Source organism: Gymnodraco acuticeps, unplaced genomic scaffold, assembly GCF_902827175.1.
Source record: "Gymnodraco acuticeps unplaced genomic scaffold, fGymAcu1.1, whole genome shotgun sequence".
NCBI lineage: Eukaryota > Metazoa > Chordata > Actinopteri > Perciformes > Bathydraconidae > Gymnodraco > Gymnodraco acuticeps.
The window spans coordinates 21282-44544 of NW_022992125.1; the positions used below are offsets into that span (position 1 = coordinate 21282).

General features: G+C 43.8%; 1 protein-coding gene across 1 annotated transcript; it reads right to left on the reverse strand.

The window, feature by feature from the left end:
• Positions 1 to 4879: 4879 nt before the first annotated feature.
• Positions 4880 to 20071, reverse strand: LOC117537857 (potassium voltage-gated channel subfamily A member 3). Its single transcript, XM_034203235.1, has 5 exons — positions 20029 to 20071; positions 18636 to 19349; positions 16324 to 16473; positions 10258 to 10602; positions 4880 to 5809 (listed from the first exon to the last, which is right to left on the reverse strand). The coding sequence occupies exons 2-5, from the start codon at positions 19065 to 19067 to the stop codon at positions 5342 to 5344; spliced, it is 1395 nt and encodes a 464-aa protein (XP_034059126.1). The 5' UTR covers positions 19068 to 19349; positions 20029 to 20071; the 3' UTR covers positions 4880 to 5341.
• Positions 20072 to 23263: the final 3192 nt, after the last annotated feature.

Genomic DNA, 23263 nt, shown 5'->3' on the forward strand with positions numbered 1-23263 from the left:
TTGTTGTTAGCATCCGGTGCTAGCTAGCGGCGCTAACGGAATGAGCTTTCAACAAGGTGGAGGAGAGTCCTCTCCTGTCAGACTGAGAGGCTGATAACTACAGCTCAGGTGAGGTAAAGGACTCTCTGAGTGTTTAGATCGTTAACTTAGTCTAAGTTCACTGTGGGTCTCAAACGGTGTGGTCACCATTTATGGAAACACATATTTCAATTTGAAGGGAGAGTGATTAGTAAAATATGCATGAATAATAATTTAAAAAAAGTTAACTAGGTGAAAAAAGATAAGATAAACTTTAAAAACTTGTTGAGAGCTAAAACTAGTCTTTGCTGCTGCCTCAAAGAGGATTAGGGGGAGAGGAGGGAGACAGGAGAGGCTGGTTCAGGAGCACAGACACACTATGCCATGCTAACTATAAATGAACCAAAAACAAATAAACAAGTTTCAATGTTTTTTCATATTGGATATGGTATGTTATTGGTTATGGCCATGTTATTATGATTTTATGATTATTTAAATGTATACAGTTCTGTTTCATATAGGTGTAGTCTCTTTATTTCCCCCTCAAAGTGCACCAGATTGATGCATTTAAGTCCAACATTTTAAAAAAAAATCTTCCTCTGGGAGCATGCCCCCGGACCCCCCTAGAGGATTTGAGGTCCACCTCCACTTAAAATATGTTCACATGGATAGGTTCCTAAATAGATTTGCACTTTTAAAAAAAAATAGTAACCCATGTCCATATTTATTCTGGGGTAGTAGATTTAAAGTTTAGAATTATCACTACGGGCAGCAACGCTGTAAATATTGACACATAAATCCAGGAAAATTACACAAAATAAAACTGGTAGTGGCCTGGTTGGGTGTATAATTCCCGGCCTGATTTATTGTCCCAGTCCGGCCCTGCCTCTGCATGTGTGTTCTGTGTTCACCTCTGTGTGTGTGTTCTGTGTTCACCTCTGTGTGTGTGTTCTGTGTTCACCTCTGTGTGTTCTGTGTTCACCTCTGCATGTGTGTTCTGTGTTCACCTCTGTGTGTTCTGTGTTCACCTCTGCATGTGTGTTCTGTGTGCACCTCTGTGTGTGTGTTCTGTGTTCACCTCTGTGTGTTCTGTGTGCACCTCTGTGTGTTCTGTGTGCACCTCTGCATGTGTGTTCTGTGTTCACCTCTGTGTGTTCTGTGTGCACCTCTGTGTGTTCTGTGTTCACCTCTGCATGTGTGTTCAGTGTTCACCTCTGTGTGTTCTGTGTTCACCTCTGCATGTGTGTTCAGTGTTCACCTCTGCGTGTGTGTTCTGTGTTCACCTCTGCATGTGTGTTCTGTGTTCACCTCTGCATGTGTGTTCTGTGTGCACCTCTGCATGTGTGTTCTGTGTTCACCTCTGTGTGTTCTGTGTGCACCTCTGCATGTGTGTTCTGTGTTCACCTCTGTGTGTTCTGTGTGCACCTCTGCATGTGTGTTCTGTGTTCACCTCTGTGTGTTCTGTGTGCACCTCTGTGTGTTCTGTGTTCACCTCTGTGTGTTCTGTGTGCACCTCTGTGTGTTCTGTGTTCACCTCTGTGTGTTCTGTGTGCACCTCTGTGTGTTCTGTGTGCACCTCTGTGTGTGTGTTCTGTGTGCACCTCTGTGTGTGTGTTCTGTGTTCACCTCTGTGTGTTCTGTGTGCACCTCTGTGTGTTCTGTGTGCACCTCTGTGTGTGTGTTCTGTGTGCACCTCTGTGTGTTCTGTGTGCACCTCTGTGTGTGTGTTATGTGTTCACCTCTGCATGTGTGTTCTGTGTTCACCTCTGTGTGTGTGTTCTGTGTTCACCTCTGTGTGTTCTGTGTGCACCTCTGTGTGTGTGTTCTGTGTGCACCTCTGCGTGTGTGTTCTGTGTTCACCTCTGCATGTGTGTTCTGTGTTCACCTCTGCATGTGTGTTCAGTGCCGTGTGTCTGGCAAATAAAGTCAAGACCCCTCAAAAGTTACGGTTTATTTCATTTTAAGGATGAGCACCAAGCAACATCTCCAGGTAAAAAGTTATGTGCACCCCTGGATATAGATACCTATCGATTCTGTGTACTCTCACGATGCTAATCGATGGGTTGGATTTGCAGTTACGATTACGTGTTTTCTGTGCAACCGCCGTTAGCATTTTTTCGCTCGTGGCTAATTCAGAGGCTCAGCGTTAAAACAATTATCAGTTCGCTGAGTTTCTTCCCGTTACATGGATATGAAACATTCATAGTTTATTCAATCTTAAGAAGCCCTCAGACGATGTTGCTTGCAGACGTTGTGGTTTCGGCCCCTTCGGCGGCTCCGTGGGTTTAAGATAACTCATGCTAAGCTATATATTTGTTATAATACCATTCTGTTTACACTATACCTGTAAGAGCATTTTAAAGCACAGTTGAGATGCTTACCTGTTGTGTATATTATCAGTCAGTACTGCATCATATTATATACGATGTATTTATAAGTATATGTTAAAACCGGACTATGAGGGTTGAATAAATGTGCTTTAATTGCAGCTGAAATGTAGTGCAGTAGAAAAGCAGCATAACATGGAGTAAAGTTACAAGTATGACCACATAACTCTGAATACTTTAGTAAATTAACTTCCACCTCTGTCAACATTGCATCCCAGTCTTAACGTTATTGTCGTAAATAACACATTTTCCAGGATTTTGACTTTAAATTTGTACTAAATCATCAGTTCTTGTGACAAATCAACACAGGATCAACTTAAAGGTCTTCTGGTTGAACTCACCTCGCTTTGTGACGAGACGTCCAGATGTTGGTCGTCCATCGTCTGTCCGTCCTTCCGTCGATGATTAAACTCCATCCATCAGATAATAATCCAACGTCTCCAGGAAACTCTTTAAATCCAAAATAAATTCCCCTTTCTTCCATCAGGTGTTGTTGACGGGAGTCCAGAAACTAAGGTGCTTTAATGACGGAGGTTTTTATGGAAAACACAGCAGGCGATTCAGTGACTTTTAAATCTGCGTTTATGGCGTTGAAATGTTGACTTTTGAAACCCTTTTTCAATAATAATAAGGTTTATCTGTTGGGTCATGTGACTGGAAGATCATAACCTAATTGGACGTTTTTTTAGACTTACCTAAAATGCTAAAAATAGTGGCAAGTATTCAATATCAATAGATTTTAAACAACTACTAAACTTTACTGAGGGTGACAAGCAATGAATTTGTAATTTTTTTCAAATAAAATAACGTCAATGCCAAAGATTCACATTATGGCACCTTTTACCTTCCATACTTCGCATTTTAAAGTCTTTAAATGTTGTTGTTTTTTGGGTGTTTTGTTCATTACATTTTTGCTTTTCCATACAAACTATCAAGAAAACTGCTCGTTGACGCTAAAGTGTCCAGCTTAAGGTACTAAATTAGTATCTTGGTGTCCATATTGGCCAAATCCATCTCAAAATCAGCATCAGTCAAACTCTAAAACATCCCAAAGTCATATTTTTCAGTCAAACTATTGAATGTGACCATTTCCTTTCTGTTTTATTACTTCCTATCCCTTTTTATAGGGATAGGCGTTGATGTCACCAGGGAAAAGAAAGTTTGGGGCTCTCTGCTGGAACTGCTACCCCCGCGACCCGACCACGGATAAGCGGGAGAAGATGGATGGATCCCTTTTTATATATAAAAATATAAGCTCAGTAGTGTCTCTGAGAACTTGTAACCCTAACATATCATAGTTAGAGCATAATGTGTTGTTTAGATGACGTCCCCTGCAGATGCTGAATTGTATATTGTTTACTGATAAATGTTGAAAGAGCTCTGGATCAGACAACATGGAGGCTTTTTGCACAACATGGTGGTTTTCGTGGCTCGTCCTTCACTCCCGTGTCAGACAATACAGAAAGTCTGACGGTTGCTATAGAAACTGCTTCCATTTCATTTGGAGACGCAGCGCTGCGTTTCATCCACTTGGTGGCGCTGCTCGTTTGGGTAAAAGAGAACTGCTTTTTTTGTGTTTTTAATTGGTCCTGTGTTGTGTCCCTCGTCCTTCAAATAATATACAAATAAGCGTAAATGTAAACTTTAAACCTGAATCATTATGGCAATAAATTACTCCTTTACTAAGATAAACATTCAAAAGAACATGAATAAAGTGCTTGGCTTTCCATCAGGCCGCGCAAAGGAAGACGGCTCTTAGATCAAAGAGGATTATAATCAGAGGTGGAAAGTAACTAAGTACATTTACTCAAGTACACTTTGAAGGTACTTTACTTGAGTAATTCAATGTTGTACTAATTTGTACTTCTACTCCGCTAAACTTTAATGATCAATAATTATAAAACATATCATATCTATTATTCTGAAATGAACCAATCTGCACAACGACTACTTTCACTGTCGCTACTTTCACTATATTTTGATGAGAATACTTTTATACTTTCACTTGAGGAACATTTTGAATGCAGGACTTTCACTGTAACAGAGTATTCCTACACTCTGGTACTTCTACTTTTACTCAAGTACAAGATCTGAGTACTTCTACTTTTACTCAAGAACAAGATCTGAGTACTTCTACTTTTACTGAAGTATAAGATCTGAGTACTTCTACTTTTACTGAAGTACAAGATCTGAGTACTTCTACTTTTACTCAAGAACAAGACCTGAGTACTTCTACTTTTACTCAAGTACAAGATCTGAGTACTTCTACTTTTACTGAAGTATAAGATCTGAGTACTTCTACTTTTACTGAAGTATAAGATCTGAGTACTTCTACTTTTACTGAAGTACAAGATCTGAGTACTTCTACTTTTACTCAAGAACAAGATCTGAGTACTTCTACTTTTACTGAAGTATAAGATCTGAGTACTTCTACTTTTACTGAAGTACAAGATCTGAGTACTTCTACTTTTACTCAAAAACAAGACCTGAGTACTTCTACTTTTACTCAAGTACAAGATCTGAGTACTTCTACTTTTACTCAAGACCAGAGTACTTCCTCCCCCTCTGATTATAATCCAGTTGTTGGGTATAACGAGGACCCTAACCCCTGAATGAATCCATGTCATCTCTTCCTCTCTCCCACAGTGTAATGGATATCAGTTGTTTGGGTACACGGCTAAACGTTCCCCTTTCTCCACTCAGGCCTTGTGTAAAGGAAGAACAGTTTTGGGTATAAAAGAGGACCCTAACCCCTAAATGAATCCTTGTCTTGGTGCAAACGGGGACCCCTTTCTCCCGCCCGCAGTGTGTAATGGAAGAACAGTGTTTGGGTATATGAGGAGTGCAATCCCTCCTAAATGAGTCCTTGTCTTGGTGCTAAACTTCAATCCTTGTTGCTGCGTAACTCTATCCCCAAAGACCCCAACATCCCCCCCTCAGACGTCGGTGAGCTTCCCTGTGTAGGCCTTCCTCGGGCTGCAGTTGGTGTGTTTCAGAGACTCCTCGTCCTCCTCGCTGCTCTCCAGGAACTCGTCCTTGTTGTCACTGTTGATCTCAAACTGCTGTCCACAGGTCACGTGTTTGTACTGGAACTGCTCCTCGTGGTCCGTCTCGCGGTGGTAGAAGTAGTTGAAGTTGGACACGATGACAGGAACGGGCAGAGCGATGGTTAAAACCCCGGCGATGGCGCACAGCGAACCCACGATCTTTCCTCCGATGGTCACCGGACACATGTCTCCGTATCCCACCGTCGTCATGGAGACCACGGCCCACCAGAAGGCGTCCGGGATGCTGGCGAAACCTGAATCTGGGTCGTCTGTTTCTGCGAAATACACGGCGCTGGAGAAGAGGATGACTCCGATGAAGAGGAAGAAGATGAGAAGGCCCAGCTCCCTCATGCTGGCCTGGAGGAGAAACAAGTGTTCAGATCACAAAGTCCAACAGGGGGAGAGGACACAGACACTGTGTCTCTGTACAACAATATGCTACGAGATTTTGGATTGTACCCTTTCACAGTGACGGAAAAACAGACGTAAACAATCATTGTGGGGGGGTACAGGGGATACGGGGGATACAGGGGATACATGGTATACAGGGTATACAGGGGATACGGGGGATACATGGGATACGGGGTAAACAGGGGATACATGGGATACGGGGGATACGGGGTATACAGGGGATACAGAGGATACATGGGATACGGGGGATACGGGGTATACAGGGGATACATGGGATACGGGGGATACATGGGATACATGGGATACGGGGGATACAGGGGATACAGGGGATACATGGGATACGGGGGATACAGGGGATACATGGGATACGGGGTATACAGGAGATACATGGGATACGGGGGATACGGGGTATACAGGGGATACATGGGATACGGGGGATACAGGGGATACAGGGTATACGGGGGATACATGGGATACGGGGTATACAGGGGATACGGGGGATACAGGGTATACAGGGGATACGGGGGATACATGGGATACGGGGGATACAGGGTATACAGGGGATACATGGGATACGGGGGATACAGGGGATACGGGGGATACATGGGATACGGGGTATACAGGGGATACGGGGGATACAGGGATACAGGGGATACGGGGGATACATGGGATACGGGGGATACAGGGTATACAGGGGATACATGGGATACGGGGGATACAGGGGATACAGGGGATTGGGGGGGAAAAGGGGATACAGGGGATACATGGGATACGGGGGATACAGGGGATACAGGGGATACGGGGGATACAGGGTATACAGGGGATACGGGGGATACATGGGATACAGGGGATACAGGGTATACAGGGGATACGGGGGATACAGGGTATACAGGGGATACGGGGGATACATGGGATACAGGGGATACGGGGTATACAGGGGATACATGGGATACGGGGGATACGGGGTATACAGGGGATACATGGGATACGGGGGATACAGGGGATACAGGGTATACGGGGGATACGGGGGATACAGGGGATACATGGGATACGGGGTATACAGGGGATACGGGGGATACATGGGATACGGGGGATACAGGGTATACAGGGGATACGGGGGATACATGGGATACGGGGGATACAGGGGATACGGGGGATACATGGGATACGGGGGATACAGGGTATACAGGGGATTGGGGGGAAAAGGGGATACATGGGATACGGGGGATACATGGGATACGGGGGATACAGGGGATACGGGGGATACAGGGGATACGGGGGATACAGGGTATACAGGGGATACGGGGGATACATGGGATACAGGGGATACAGGGTATACAGGGGATACGGGGGATACAGGGTATACAGGGGATACGGGGGATACAGGGGATACGGGGGATACATGGGATACAGGGGATACATGGGATACGGGGGATACAGGGGATACGGGGGATACAGGGGATACAGGGGATACATGGGATACAGGGGATACAGGGGATACGGGGGATACAGGGGATACGGGGTATACAGGGGATTGGGGGGAAAAGGGGATACATGGGATACAGGGGATACGGGGGATACAGGGGATACAGGGTATACAGGGGATTGGGGGGAAAAGGGGATACAGGGGATACAGGGGATACGGGGGATACAGGGGATACAGGGGATTGGGGGGAAAAGGGGATACATGGGATACGGGGGATACAGGGTATACGGGGGATACAGGGGATTGGGGGGGAAAAGGGGATACATGGGATACAGGGGATACAGGGGATACAGGGGATACAGGGTATACAGGGTATACAGGGGATACAGGGTATACAGGGGTATACGGGGGATACAGGGGATACGGGGGATACAGGGGATACAGGGGATTGGGGGGAAAAGGGGATACAGGGGATACGGGGTATACAGGGGATACAGGGTATACAGGGGATACGGGGTATACAGGGTATACAGGGGATACAGGGTATACAGGGGTATACGGGGGATACAGGGGATACGGGGGATACAGGGGATACAGGGGATACAGGGTATACAGGGGATACGGGGGATACGGGGGATACAGGGGATACAGGGTATACAGGGTATACAGGGGTATACGGGGGATACAGGGGATACGGGGGATACAGGGGATACAGGGGATACAGGGGATACAGGGGATACAGGGGATACAGGGGATTGGGGGGAAAAGGGTATACAGGGTATACAGGGGATTGGGGGGAAAAGGGGATACATGGGATACGGGGGATACAGGGGATTGGGGGGAAAAGGGGATACATGGGATACAGGGGATACGGGGGATACAGGGGGATACAGGGGATACAGGGTATACAGGGTATACAGGGGATACAGGGGATTGGGGGGAAAAGGGGATACATGGGATACGGGGGATACAGGGTATACAGGGTATACAGGGGATTGGGGGGAAAAGGGGATACATGGGATACGGGGGATACATGGGATACAGGGGATACAGGGGATTGGGGGGATACAGGGGATACAGGGGATACGGGGTATACAGGGGATACAGGGGATACGGGGTATACAGGGGATACGGGGTATACGGGGTATACAGGGGATACAGGGGATACAGGGGATACAGGGGATACAGGGGATACAGGGGATACAGGGGATACGGGGTATACGGGGTATACAGGGGATACAGGGGATACAGGGGATACGGGGTATACAGGGGATACAGGGGATACGGGGTATACAGGGGATACGGGGTATACGGGGTATACAGGGATACAGGGGTATACGGGGGATACAGGGGATACGGGGGATACAGGGGATACAGGGGATACAGGGTATACAGGGGATACGGGGTATACGGGGGATACAGGGGATACGGGGGATACAGGGGATACAGGGGATACGGGGGATACAGGGTATACAGGGGTTACGGGGGATACAGGGTCTTTCAAAAGTTCTATGTTCAAGTGTACATGAGTTAGGTAAATAAAAGAGTATTGCACTTGCTCCTGTATCTGCTACCAGGAGGTTGGACTTACTCATATTAGCCTCTTTTTATAAACCTGGTATCTCAGGGTCACACTGACATGCTCCTAATGTCCTCTCTCAGCTAGTTTGTTGTTGTTGTTGTTGTTGTTGTTGTTGTTGTTGTTGTGTAACATCGCCCAATACCCTAGACATCTGCTAATGCACAAATAGTTATTTTACTCTCTGAGGGTGTTGTCCAGTTCCGTGTTTTTGACCTGTTTTGAGCGGCGGCCCACCATCAACCAAGAGAAACCTTAATGACTGACTGTAGTCCAACACAACGTATTGATATGTAATGACTAGTCTCTCAATCTGGCTCTGAGTTCAGCCGCTTCATCGTTGAGATCTCAGACACCTTTGAAGGTTTTTTGATCATTGTTTAGTTTGGAAAGTACATTTTTAAAAAAGGAAAACTTTCTCTGTATTCCCTCGAGCTCCCCGCCCCTCTTCTCTTCCAGCACCACTAAAACCAGGCTCTACATCTGACTTAGGATTGTGTGCAGGATCCGGTTCAGTCTGCATATTTCCTTTTCAATTATTCATCCATCGCTGTTCGTTTTGTCCCCACAACCTCTACAGCAGGGGGGTCAAACTCAATTTAATCGCGGGCCACATCAGTATTATGGCTGCACTCAAAGGACCGGTTGTAACTTAAATATAAATATATATATCAAATAATGTATTATTATATTACATTATTGCCTCTGCATTGAATTATTATTGGATAGGTTAATAACTTCATAATTAACTACGTCTGAAAGCAGAAGTCTGGGGCAAATCATTGCAAGTCTCTTCAGTGAGAATGTCACAAAATGATTTCAAAAGAAAAGCTGAAAAAAAAGTCGAAATCAAGTGAATTTTTTTTTTAAAAGAAGTGACATTTTAAAAAAAAGTAATTTTTTAAAAAAAGAGTCAAAATCTGAGAAAAGGGCACATTATAAGAAAAAAGGCATATTTAGAAGGCAGAAAGTCAAATTCTGAGAAAAAAAAGTCTAATTTGAGATGCATTGTGGGACATGTAGTTTATGGGCAACGTGCTTCTGTAAATCATGTAACCGTATAATAAACATATCATATTCTTTGCAAGCTCTTGTGGGGCCACAGAAAATGAAGTCAGGGGCCGGATTTGGCCCCCGGGCCTTGAGTTTGACACCCCTGCTCTACAGGCTTTAATTAACAAGGTCATTGACGCCCTCCCTACTGCCCCCACTGGCCTGGGAGTTACTTATCCAGACACAGAGGCTCTACAGCGACTACATAATATCTTTTGGACGGATTAAGTTGAGAAATTGTACAATCCTCTCGGCACACTGGTTAAAAATCACTTCTCTAACTCCCCTCACAAAAGTAGTAATGTAGTGTCGTATCCTAGGTGTGTAGTACTCCACCTGCAGGGTCTTCCCGAGGATCTGTAGCCCCTTGGAGTGTCGGGACAGCTTGAAGATCCTGAAGACCCTGACCAGGCGGATGACCCTCAGGATGGCCAGGCTCATGGCCTGCTGCCCGTTCCCCTGGTGCTCCGCCAGCTCCAGACCCAGCGTGATGAAGTACGGTATGATGGCCACAATGTCGATGGTGTTCATGATGTTCCTGAAGAACGCCGCTTTGCTCGGGCTCGCCAGGAATCGAACCAGCAGCTCGAAGGAGAACCAGATGATGCAGAGCGTTTCCACGATGAAGAACGGGTCGGTGAAGGGGTTCGGCTTCTTCACTCGAGTCGAGGTGCCGTTCACCTGAGGACAGGGGGGGGGGAGGAAAAATACTTTGTTACTGTATTTAGAGGTCACCTATTATTTAAGATCCACCTCTCCATGTCTCTTCTACATCAACATGTGTCCCCTCTTCTTCATGTCTCTTCTACATCAACATGTGTCCCCTCTTCTTCATGTCTCTTCTTCATCAACATGTGTCCCCTCTTCTTCATGTCTCTTATACATCAACATGGTCCCCTCTTCTTCATGTCTCTCCGACATCAACATGTGTCCCCTCTTCTTCTGTCTCTTCTTCATCAACATGTGTCCCCCTCTTCTTCATGTCTCTTCTTCATCAACATGTGTCCCCTCTTCTTCATGTCTCTTCTACATCAACATGTGTCCCCTCTTCTTCAGGTCTCTTCTTCATCAACATGTGTCCCCTCTTCTTCATGTCTCTTCTACATCAACATGTGTCCCCTCTTCTTCATGTCTCTTCTTCATCAACATGTGTCCCCTCTTCTTCATGTCTCTTCTACATCAACATGTGTCCCCTCTTCTTCATGTCTCTTCTACATCAAACATGTGTCCCCTCTTCTTCATGTCTCTTCTACATCAACATGTGTCCCCTCTTCTTCATGTCTCTTCTACATCAACATGTGTCCCCTCTTCTCCATGTCTCTTCTTCATCAACATGGGTCCCCTCTTCTTCATGTCTCTTATACATCAACATGTGTCCCCTCTTCTTCATGTCTCTTCTACATCAACATGTGTCCCCTCTTCTTCACGTCTCTTCTACATCAACATGTGTCCCCTCTTCTTCATGTCTCTTATACATCAACATGTGTCCCCTCTTCTTCATGTCTCTTATACATCAACATGTGTCCCCTCTTCTTCATGTCCCTCTACATCAACATGTGTCCCCTCTTCTTCATGTCTCTTCTACATCAACATGTGTCGTCTCTTCTTCATGTCTTCTTCTACAATCAACATGTGTTCCCCTCTTCTTCATGTCTCTTCTACATCAACATGTGTCCCCTCTTCTTCATGTCTATTCTTCATCAACATGTGTCCCCTCTTCTTCATGTCTCTTCTTCATCAACATGTGTCCCCTCTTCTTCATGTCTCTTCTACATCAACATGTGTCCCCTCTTCTTCATGTCTCCTCTACATCAACATGTGTCCCCTCTTCTTCATGTCTCTTCTACATCAACATGTGTCCCCTCTGTGGAAAGAGACTCTGAAAGTGTCAGGAACCAGTGTCTGTGCTAACCCTGACCAGGTGAGGACAATACCTGCTGACTCAGCAATCTCTGTAAGTTATATTTTTGTTTAAATAGACCTCTGTTTCATTTATTCTACTCTGTATAAATGTTCTATAGTTATTCTAACTCAAATTGTGCTTTTGGGAGATTTTGAAATTCTCAGATCTGCTAAATATAAACCTGTTACACAGACTGAGTCGAGCACTTGGCTGTAACTGTGCTTTTTCTGACTCACCTCTACTCACCGCTGGGTCACCAGACCTTCCTTCCACCCACACACTGACCTCCTTTTCCCCTCTCTCTCAAAGTGAGGTTCTTACCCTCATTACCTCTGCCCGCCCTACCACCTGTCCTCTGGACCCTATCCCTTCAAACCTCCTTCAGACTATCGCTCCTGATATTCTACCGTTTCTCACCCATTTCATCAACACTTCTCTAACTTCTGGTCACTTTCCAAACAGTCTCAAGGAGGCAAGAGTAAACCCTCTCCTAAAGAAACCCACTCTCAACCCGTCTGATGTTATAAACTACAGGCCTGTCTCTCTCCTCCCGTTCCTGTCTAAATCACTTGAACGCGCTGTCTTTAAACAACTCTCCTGTTATCTCAATCAGAACAACCTTCTGGATCCGCACCAGTCTGGTTTCAAGGCAGGTCACTCCACAGAAACTGCTCTCATTGCTGTCTCTGAGGAACTGCACACTGCCAAAACTGCATCCCTCTCCTCTGTCATCATCCTGTTGGACCTGTCTGCTGCATTCGACACGGTGAATCATCAGATCCTCCTTCGCACTCTCTAAGAACTTGGAGTTTCAGGCTCTGCACTTTCCCTCCTCACCTCATACCTCAAAGACCGCACCTACAGGGTGACTTGAAGAGGGTCTGAGTCCGACCCTTGTCAATTAACTACAGGGGTCCCTCAGGGCTCTGTTATTGGTCCCCTCCTCTTCTCCTTGTACACAAACTCGCTCGGATCAGTCATTAGCCCGCATGGTTTTTCATTTCTGTCCTTTCCCCGCTCAGAGACCCAGGTCGTCGCACGCATCTCTGCTTGTCTAGCTGACATCTCTCAGTGGATGTCTGCTCACCACCTCAAGCTCAACCTTGACAAGACTGAGCTGCTCCTCCTTCCGGGAAAAGATTGTCCCACTCTTGACCTAACAATCAACATCGGCACCTCAGTTGTTTCCCCGACTCAGACTGCAAGGAATCTGGGTGTGACCCTAGATAACAACCTGTCCTTAATAATAATAATAATAATGCATTTTATTTATATAGCGCTTTTCACAACTCAAAGACGCTTCACAGTATGAGGGAAGGTAGACAAACAAGGACAGGCAAACAAGTAAGTAAAAAATAAAAAGGCAGTCAAGAGGAAGTTGATTGAGAGGGGGGGGGGGCTTATGGGTAGACAGAGTTGAAAATATGTGTTTTGAGGTGAGACTGAAAGACTGTGAGGGACTCAGAGTCACGGAGATCTTGGGGGAGGGAGTTCCAGAGCCTAGGAGCTGCCACTGAGAAGGCTCTGTCTAGCCTCAGCTAAATGCTGAAAATGAGCTGATCAGATTTTGGCCACTTGATGAAGTCATAACGATGTGTTGTCTTGTGTAACCATTAGCCAATCAGCAACCAAGGTAACCCCCCCCCCCCCCCCCTATCACCTGAATCTCCTCCTAGAGCACCATTGAGTTCTTTGTAACCAGATCTCTCTCAGAGGGGCGTGGGGAGGGGCTCCTTATTTTCATCTAAAGTAACAGACAGAGAATCAGCACTTTGGAAACAGGGCTGAAACAGAGGGGATTATGGGTAATGCTGCAATGATCTGTTTGGTGTTTCAGCCAATCAGAGACAGGCTCTGGATATATCTGAGACCTGTGATATATTGATGTTTTTCATCAACACCTTTAAAAAAAGTTTTTAAAATATTTTTTCCACATGTATATAAATGTTTTAAACTGTTTAATGCTATTTTATTTCAGAATATTTTGGACTGTTTATTTCCAGTATCTTAACTTATTTATGTTTTTATGCTGCAGCAACGCAAACATTTCCCAAATTGGGATCAATAAAGTACTTATCTGTCCATCTGTCTGTCTAAGTACATTTTTCTGGTAATGACTTTTTACTTTACTTCTTACATGTTGAACTCAAATACCTGTACTTTCTACTTCTTACATGTTGAACTCAAATACCTGTACTTTCTACTTCTTACATGTTGAACTCAAATACCTGTACTTTCTACTTCTTACATGTTGAACATAAATACCTGTACTTTCTACTTCTTACATGTTGAACTCAAATACCTGTACTTTCTACTTCTTACATGTTGAACCCAAATATCTGTACTTTCTACTTCTTACATGTTGAACTCAAATACCTGTACTTTCTACTTCTCACATGTTGAACCCAAATATCTGTACTTTCTACTTCTTACATGTTGAACTCAAATACCTGTACTTTCTACTTCTTACATGTTGAACTCAAATACCTGTACTTTCTACTTCTTACATGTTGAACCCAAACCGTACTTTCTAACTTCTTACATGTTAACTCAAATACCTGTACTTTCTACTTCTTACATGTTGAACTCAAATACCTGTACTTTCTACTTCTTACATGTTGAACTCAAATACCTGTACTTTCTACTTCTTACATGTTGAACCCAAATACCTGTACTTTCTACTTCTTACATGTTGAACTCAAATACCTGTACTTTCTACTTCTTACATGTTGAACACAAATACCTGTACTTTCTACTTCTACATGTTGAACCCAAATACCTGTACTTTCTACTTCTTACATGTTGAACTCAAATACCTGTACTTTCTACTTCTTACATGTTGAACTCAAATACTGTACTTTCTACTCTTCATGTTACTCAAATACCTGTACTTTCTACTTCTTACATGTTGAACCCAAATACTGTACTTTCTACTTCTTACATGTTGAACTCAAATACCTGTACTTTCTACTTCTTACATGTTGAACTCAAATACCTGTACTTTCTACTTCTTACATGTTGAACCTCAAATACCTGTACTTTCTACTTCTTACATGTTGAACTCAAATACCTGTACTTCTACTTCTTACATGTTGAACTCCAAATACCTGTACTTTCTACTTCTTACATGTTGAACTCAAATACCTGTACTTTCTACTTCTTACATGTTGAACACAAATACCTGTACTTTCTACTTCTTACATGTTGAACCCAAATACCTGTACTTTCTACTTCTTACATGTTGAACCAAATACCTGTACTTTCTACTTCTTGACATTGTTGAACCCAAATACCTGTACTTTCTACTTCTACATGTTGAACTCAAATACCTGTACTTTCTACTTCTCTACATGTTGAACACAAATACCTGTACTTTCTACTTCTTACATGTTGAACCAAATACCTGTACTTTCTACTTCTTACATGTTGAACCCAAATACCTGTACTTTCTACTTCTTACATGTTGAACCCAAATACCTGTACTTTCTACTTCTCACATGTTGAACTCAAATACCTGTACTTTCTACTTCTTACATGTTGAACTCAAATACCTGTACTTTCTACTTCTTACATGTTGAACCCAAATACCTGTACTTTCTACTTCTTACATGTTGAACTCAAATACCTGTACTTTCTACTTCTTACATGTTGAACTCAAATACCTGTACTTTCTACTTCTCTCATGTTGAACCCAAATACCTGTACTTTCTACTTCTTACATGTTGAACCCAAATACCTGTACTTTCTACTTCTTACATGTTGAACACAAATACCTGTACTTTCTACTTCTTACATGTTGAACCCAAATACCTGTACTTTCTACTTCTTACATGTTGAACTCAAATACCTGTACTTTCTACTTCTCTCATGTTGAACCCAAATACCTGTACTTTCTACTTCTTACATGTTGAACCCAAATACCTGTACTTTCTACTTCTTACATGTTGAACCCAAATACCTGTACTTTCTACTTCTTACATGTTGAACCCAAATACCTGTACTTTCTACTTCTTACATGTTGAACTCAAATACCTGTACTTTCTACTTCTTACATGTTGAACTCAAATACCTGTACTTTCTACTTCTCACATGTTGAACTCAAATACCTGTACTTTCTACTTCTTACATGTTGAACTCAAATACCTGTACTTTCTACTTCTTACATGTTGAACTCAAATACTTGTACTTTCTACTTCTCTCATTTTCCAAACAGCTGGTTCCTTTAGTCTGAATGTGTGTTTGATGCGTGATCATTATTCTTTAGAGTCATTGCGTGCCTATTGATTTGAACACGATCCGTGTATCCATCATTTCCTGGTCTTCTCTAAAGAAGAGGGACCAATGGAAACGTTGTCATGTTGCCGTTGTTCAGCATGGAAACATTCATTAGCTAACAATGACATTATTGTTCTATTAATATAAAGGGAGGTCAGGTACTCTTTAAAGCAGCTGCTAGTTATGGGTACTTTTTACTGAAGGACACTTCAAAGCCTCTCTACCTGCTGGAACAGCTGCTGAGAATCCTCACGAAACTCGGGCAGCGTCTCCAGGCAGAAGATGACGATGGAGATGAGGATGACGAGCACGGAGACGATGGCGATGCCTCGGGCCGGACCCGAGCTCTCCGGGTACTCGAACAGGAGCCACACCTGGGGAGAAAGAAAGGTGAGTGTTACTGCAACCAGGAGGTCAAAAGAAGATAACATGCCCTAAACATCATAAAAGTACCCGTTCATTCAAAGTTAGTAGAGACACTACATACTGATATACACCTGAACATCAGCAGGAGAGGACTCTTTAAAGTAGAGACACTACATACTGATATACACCTGAACATCAACAGGAGAGGACTCTTTAAAGTAGAGACACTACATACTGATATACACCTGAACATCAGCAGGAGAGGACTCTTTAAAGTAGAGACACTACATACTGATATACACCTGAACATCAGCAGGAGAGGACTCTTTAAAGTAGAGACACTACATACTGATATACACCTGAACATCAGCAGGAGAGGACTCTTTAAAGTAGAGACACTACATACTGATATACACCTGAACATCAGCAGGAGAGGACTCTTTAAAGTAGAGACACTACATACTGATATACACCTGAACATCAGCAGGAGAGGACTCTTTAAAGTAGAGACACTACATACTGATATACACCTGAACATCAGCAGGAGAGGACTCTTTAAAGTAGAGACACTACATACTGATATACACCTGAACATCAGCAGGAGAGGACTCTTTAAAGTAGAGACACTACATACTGATATACACCTGAACATCAGCAGGAGAGGACTCTTTAAAGTAGAGACACTACATACTGATATACACCTGAACATCAGCAGGAGAGGACTCTTTAAAGTAGAGACACTACATACTGATATACACCTGAACATCAGCATGAGAGGACTCTTTAAAGTAGAGACACTACATACTGATATACACCTGAACATCAGCAGGAGAGGACTCTTTAAAGTAGAGACACTACATACTGATATACACCTGAACATCAGCAGGAGAGGACTCTTTAAAGTAGAGACACTACATACTGATATACACCTGAACATCAGCAGGAGAGGACTCTTTAAAGTAGAGACACTACATACTGATATACACCTGAACATCAGCAGGAGAGGACTCTTTAAAGTAGAGACACTACATACTGATATACACCTGAACATCAGCAGGAGAGGACTCTTTAAAGTAGAGACACTACATACTGATATACACCTGAACATCAGCAGGAGAGTACTCTTTAAAGTAGAGACACTACATACTGATATACACCTGAACATCAGCAGGAGAGGACTCTTTAAAGTAGAGACACTACATACTGATATACACCTGAACATCAGCAGGAGAGGACTCTTTAAAGTAGAGACACTACATACTGATATACACCTGAACATCAGCAGGAGAGGACTCTTTAAAGTAGAGACACTACATACTGATATACACCTGAAACATCAGCAGGAGAGGACTCTTTAAAGTAGAGACACTACATACTGATATACACCTGAACATCAGCAGGAGAGGACTCTTTAAAGTAGAGACACTACATACTGATATACACCTGAACATCAGCAGGAGAGGACTCTTTAAAGTAGAGACACTACATACTGATATACACCTGAACATCAGCATGAGAGGACTCTTTAAAGTAGAGACACTACATACTGATATACACCTGCACATCAGCAGGAGAGGACTCTTTAAAGTAGAGACACTACATACTGATATACACCTGAACATCAGCAGGAGAGGACTCTTTAAAGTAGAGACACTACATACTGATATACACCTGAACATCAGCAGGAGAGTACTCTTTAAAGTAGAGACACTACATACTGATATACACCTGAACATCAGCAGGAGAGTACTCTTTAAAGTAGAGACACTACATACTGATATACACCTGAACATCAGCAGGAGAGGACTCTTTAAAGTAGAGACACTACATACTGATATACACCTGAACATCAGCAGGAGAGGACTCTTTAAAGTAGAGACACTACATTACTGATATACACCTGAACATCAGCAGGAGAGGACTCTTTAAAGTAGAGACACTACATACTGATATACACCTGAGCATCAGCAGGAGAGGACTCTTTAAAGTAGAGACACTGCATACTGATATACACCTGAACATCAGCAGGAGAGGACTCTTTAAAGTAGAGACACTACATACTGATATACACCTGGACATCAGCAGGAGAGGACTTTTTAATTATGTCACTATTTGAAGGATTATAAGGTCACAATGGGTTTAGTTTTCTTAATGAGTGTCAGACATAGACCTGGCGCTGGAAGTCGCTCTCCGGCAGGGGGCGCTCCTCCTCTTTTATGAAGCCCTCGTCCTCCTTGAAGTTCTCCACCACTTCTTCTCCTAACTCGTAGAACTTGATCTCCTCCATGAAGATGTCCACGGGAACATTAACGGGTCTCCGCAGCCTCCCCCCGGACTGATAGTAGTAAAGAATCGCGTCAAAACTCGGTCTGTTGCGGTCAAAGAAGTACTCGTTGCGTAGAGGATCGAAAAAACGCATCCTTTTCTTCGGGTTCCCCAGTAGCGTTTGTGGAAACCGCGCGAGCGTCTGGAGCTGCGTCTCGAAGCGCAGCCCCGAGATGTTGATGAGCACGCGCTCGCAGCAGCAGTCATGGTTCCTCGTGCTCTGCTGCGGGTCCAGAGCCACAGTCTCATCCAGGTTCTCCCCGGGAACCACGGTCATGGTTCCCCAGGTTCCTCAAGGCGCCGCCGCTCCTCTGCGCTTCTCCAACGCTCCTCTCTCGCTCCTCCGCCGGCTCTTTCGCGTCTTTTCTGAGTCTTTTCTTTTTACTTCTTCTTCGTTACTCCGTGTCACGTCTGCAGGTGAGCTGGCTCTTCTGGCATTGTGTTGCCCTCCCCCCCCCGCTGCGCTCCTCACCTTTCCGCGTGCTCTCTCTGCCGCGGCTGTCTGGACTGTCACATTCACAGAGCCCTCCTCGCGCTGACGTGTGTGTGTGCGCTCAGTCTGAGGGGGACACACACACACCACACACACATCACACACACACACACACACGCACACACACACACACACGCATATGCTCGTTATGGATCCAATCCAGATATTCAGCAACACGCGTGCACACATTACACCCTGTTTCAAATTCCTTATTATTTGGGTTGCTTCTGATTTCCATTAGAAAAAACATGTATTATTATTTATTAAGTCTAAGGAGCAGAATTTGACCTTATATGTTTTTAACATTTAAGATATTTTATGACCCCCCCTTTGATTCGGCTTACCCTTGATGGATAATATTTGCACATCTGAGTCACAGACACGTTTAATTTGTGTTGATTGTTCTGAACACAATATCTATGATTTGATGAAAGTAGTAAACCGGTCAGATTTGACCCAAACACAACAGAAATCGTGCACACATTAAAACCCTGTTACTGCCTGTAAACATGACGACACGTGAACGCGCAAAGAGTCGTGCGTAAGGAACCTGTTGTCTCCAGTGCGCGCACCGGCTCAAGGTTATGCGCGTGGGTTCAAGTTTAAGGTGAAACACGGTGTGATGTTTCCAAATACGCGCATGCAATCATGAATGGAGGCGTGAAACACGTGAGATTTCATGCAAAAACACGCGATTCTCGTGCAGGAAAGCGGTGTTTTTCATTCATGATGTGGACCTGAGTACCTGTTGTCTTCCTGCAGCCAAACACCCTGCACGAGGCTCTGCGATGAAGCTGTGTGCACGAGGAACAACACAAACACACATGTATTCTCCTTTTCACTGAGAGCAGCTTCCTCTCTTCCTTTCACTTCACTTAGGGACCGTCATTAAATCATTATTACACCCAATGCTTACATTTTCCCATAGAGTGAAAATATATGTATTTAAAAATTACAATAAATGTGTCTTATGGAGGTTTTTTCCATAGCTCTCATGTAAACCAGTTACTCCAAATTGTATTATTAAACTGTTTCCTTGATTTAAAATCCAGTATATTTCCAGAGGTGTGTCACACTCCATTAATACAATGCTGCATTGATTTAAAAACACGTGTCCTGTTGTAAAGAAGCTATTGAACAAAACAAGACTTTTTCATTAAAATATTCCTATTTTAAGGCAACATGTGTCTGAGAGGGAGATACACAGTGCTGTGCTGTGGAACCGGCCATAACAATAATAATACAAGTATATGGAAAGATATTTATCAGTGTTTCAAAATGACCCAAAGAATTCAATACAAGTCTCTGCATATAATTAGGGACCGTTAATAAATGACCATTTTAGTTTAAAAACATTTGGCTAACTTGGATATATTAGTGAAAATGATGCTTAAAAAGTCCATCCATCTTCTCCCGCTTATCCGTGGTCGGGTCTCGGGGGTCTCGTTCCAGCAGAGAGCCCCAAACGTTCCTTTCCCCCCCATTAACCAGCTCTGACTGGGGGATCCCAAGGCGCTCCCAGGCCAGAGAAGAGATATAATCCCTCCACCTGGTCCTAGGTCTACCCCTTGGTCTCTTCCCAGCTGGACGTGCCTGGAACACCTCCCTAGGGAGGCGCCCAGGTGGCATCCTAACTCGGTGCCCGAACCACCTCAACTGGCTCCTTTCGACGCGAAGGAGGAGCGGCTCAACTCCGAGTCCCTCCCGGATGACCGAACTTCTCACCTTAACCCTAAGGGAGACACCAGCCACCCTGCGGAGAAAACCCATCTCGGCCGCTTGTATCCGCGATCTTGTTCTTTCGGTCATGACCCATCCTTCATGACCATAGGTGAGGGTAGGAACGAAAATGGCCCGGTAGACAGAGAGCTTTGCCTTCTGGCTCAGCTCCCTTTTCGTCACAACGGTGCGGTAAAGCGACTGCAGTACCGCTCCCGCTGCTCCGATTCTCCGGCCCATCTCACGCTCCATTGTTCCCTCACTCGAGAACAAGACCCCGAGATACTTGAACTCCTTCACTTGGGGTAAGGACTCATTCCCTACTTGGAGTGGACAGTCCTTAAAAAGTCATTCAGAAAATAGGGAACATGCAGATTTAAGCCCACTTGAACTACATCTGAAGACATGTACTAGTCTTTGGACGCAACTACAATTTTAAAGAAGAATCACAAATTACAAGCATTTTGTAGCAGAAACAAGAACAACTATTTCCTCCTCTCGCAGCGAGAAGGTTTTTAAAAGTCTCAGAGAGGAACAGTCCTGTGCTGTGAAACAAGTCAGACAATAATAAAAACATATTGACAGACATGTATCAGTGTTTGCATGTAACCAGATTTTAAAAACTGCTACAAATGATCCCAAAATGCCCCCAAAATAACTAAAAGGATATAAAAAGGGGTTTCCTTTAGGGACCGTTAATAAATGACCCAAAACCAATTTCAGTTCAAAACCATTTGTCTAAAATGATGCAAAAAAAGTCATTCAGAAAACAGGCAGATTTAATGAAGACATTTAATAGTGTTTGGGCGTAACCAGAATTTTAAAGAAGAACCACAAATGATAATCATTTTGCAGCAGAACCACTCTCTCCTCCTCAGCGAGCAGGTTTGAAATGTCTCGCAGAAGAAGGTAAACAGAGCTGCAACAAGTCAGCAGGGCGAGCTGGAAAGACGGAGAGCTTCTGGGCTGCGGCTCAAAGCCATGACGTGTTCTCCCAAAATAACCCATTTCTCTCCGGGCTGCAGGAAAACAGAGTCTTTTCCCAGGGAGGAACCCGAGGGAGCGGCGAGGGGGGGGGGGGGGGGGGGGGGGGGGGGGGGGGGGGGGGCGACATGAGAGGAAAACACAGATCTGCATCTCTGAGCAAGAAGAGTGTGAAGTCATTCAGGAAATAGCACACATGCAGGTTTCACGCCACTTTAAGGGGATCTAAAGTAATGAAGCAACATGTGTAACATCCAATGCTGTGATCACACGCAACAACAATGTCAAAAGTACCTCAAATGCTCTCAAAAAGCCAGATACAACTTAAACAACTGTCATTCAGAATATAGCAAACAATCAGATGTTATCCCACTTGAAGCCAAACATAATAAAGTGTGTCAGTAGAGAAGTTTGCATGCAGCCACAATGTCAGAAGCTCTCAAGAAGAGTCAAAACGTAACAATACTGCCCTTTCATATTAATAGAGTTTATAGGGACCGTCAATAACTTACTGTTTGAGTGACAACAATAAAGTGGCGAAGTCCCGCCCATCTACTTCCGCCCCATGGGACCTTATTTCTGAAACATCATGCATTGAAGTCAATGGGAGAGAAAGATCCCGTTTGAATTGTGCCATGAATTACACATATGATGTTTGTCAATCTTAAAAATCATTTCCTTATCAAAAAAGTCAGTTTGTCGTAAAACTGTTGAAATATAAGACGATGAAAAATACGTAGCTAGAAAGACTACAAATCCCAGAGTCCCGGTCCCGCATGCTGGCTCTTAGGAACCGACTAACTCCCCTTGTGTGTGTGCACAGCTCTCAACGTGCAGACTTGGAGTGATTTCCACCTCTTTTAATAATAATAATTCATTTATTTTATATAGGCGCCTTTCAAGGCTCTCAAGGTCGCCGTACAAACACATAAAAAACAAGATACACAATACCTAACACCAGCATAAGAAACATAAACAAGACAATGCAACAAATCAAATAAATAAAACAGAGGATGTGTGATGGATAATGATCAGGGTGGATATGCGAGTGTGAAGAGATATGTTTTGAGGCGTTGATTGATTGATTGATTGATTGAAAAGTGTATTAACAGCTTGTATATTGGGTACAGTACAGTACAGCTCAAAACATACAATTGTTAAGGGGATGCAGACCAGAGAAAGACTTTCGTCTCGTTTACATCAGGGTCCCCCATTTCCAATTTATCATATCATTTAAGACATATAAGACATATAAGACATACAGATGGCTTATTTAC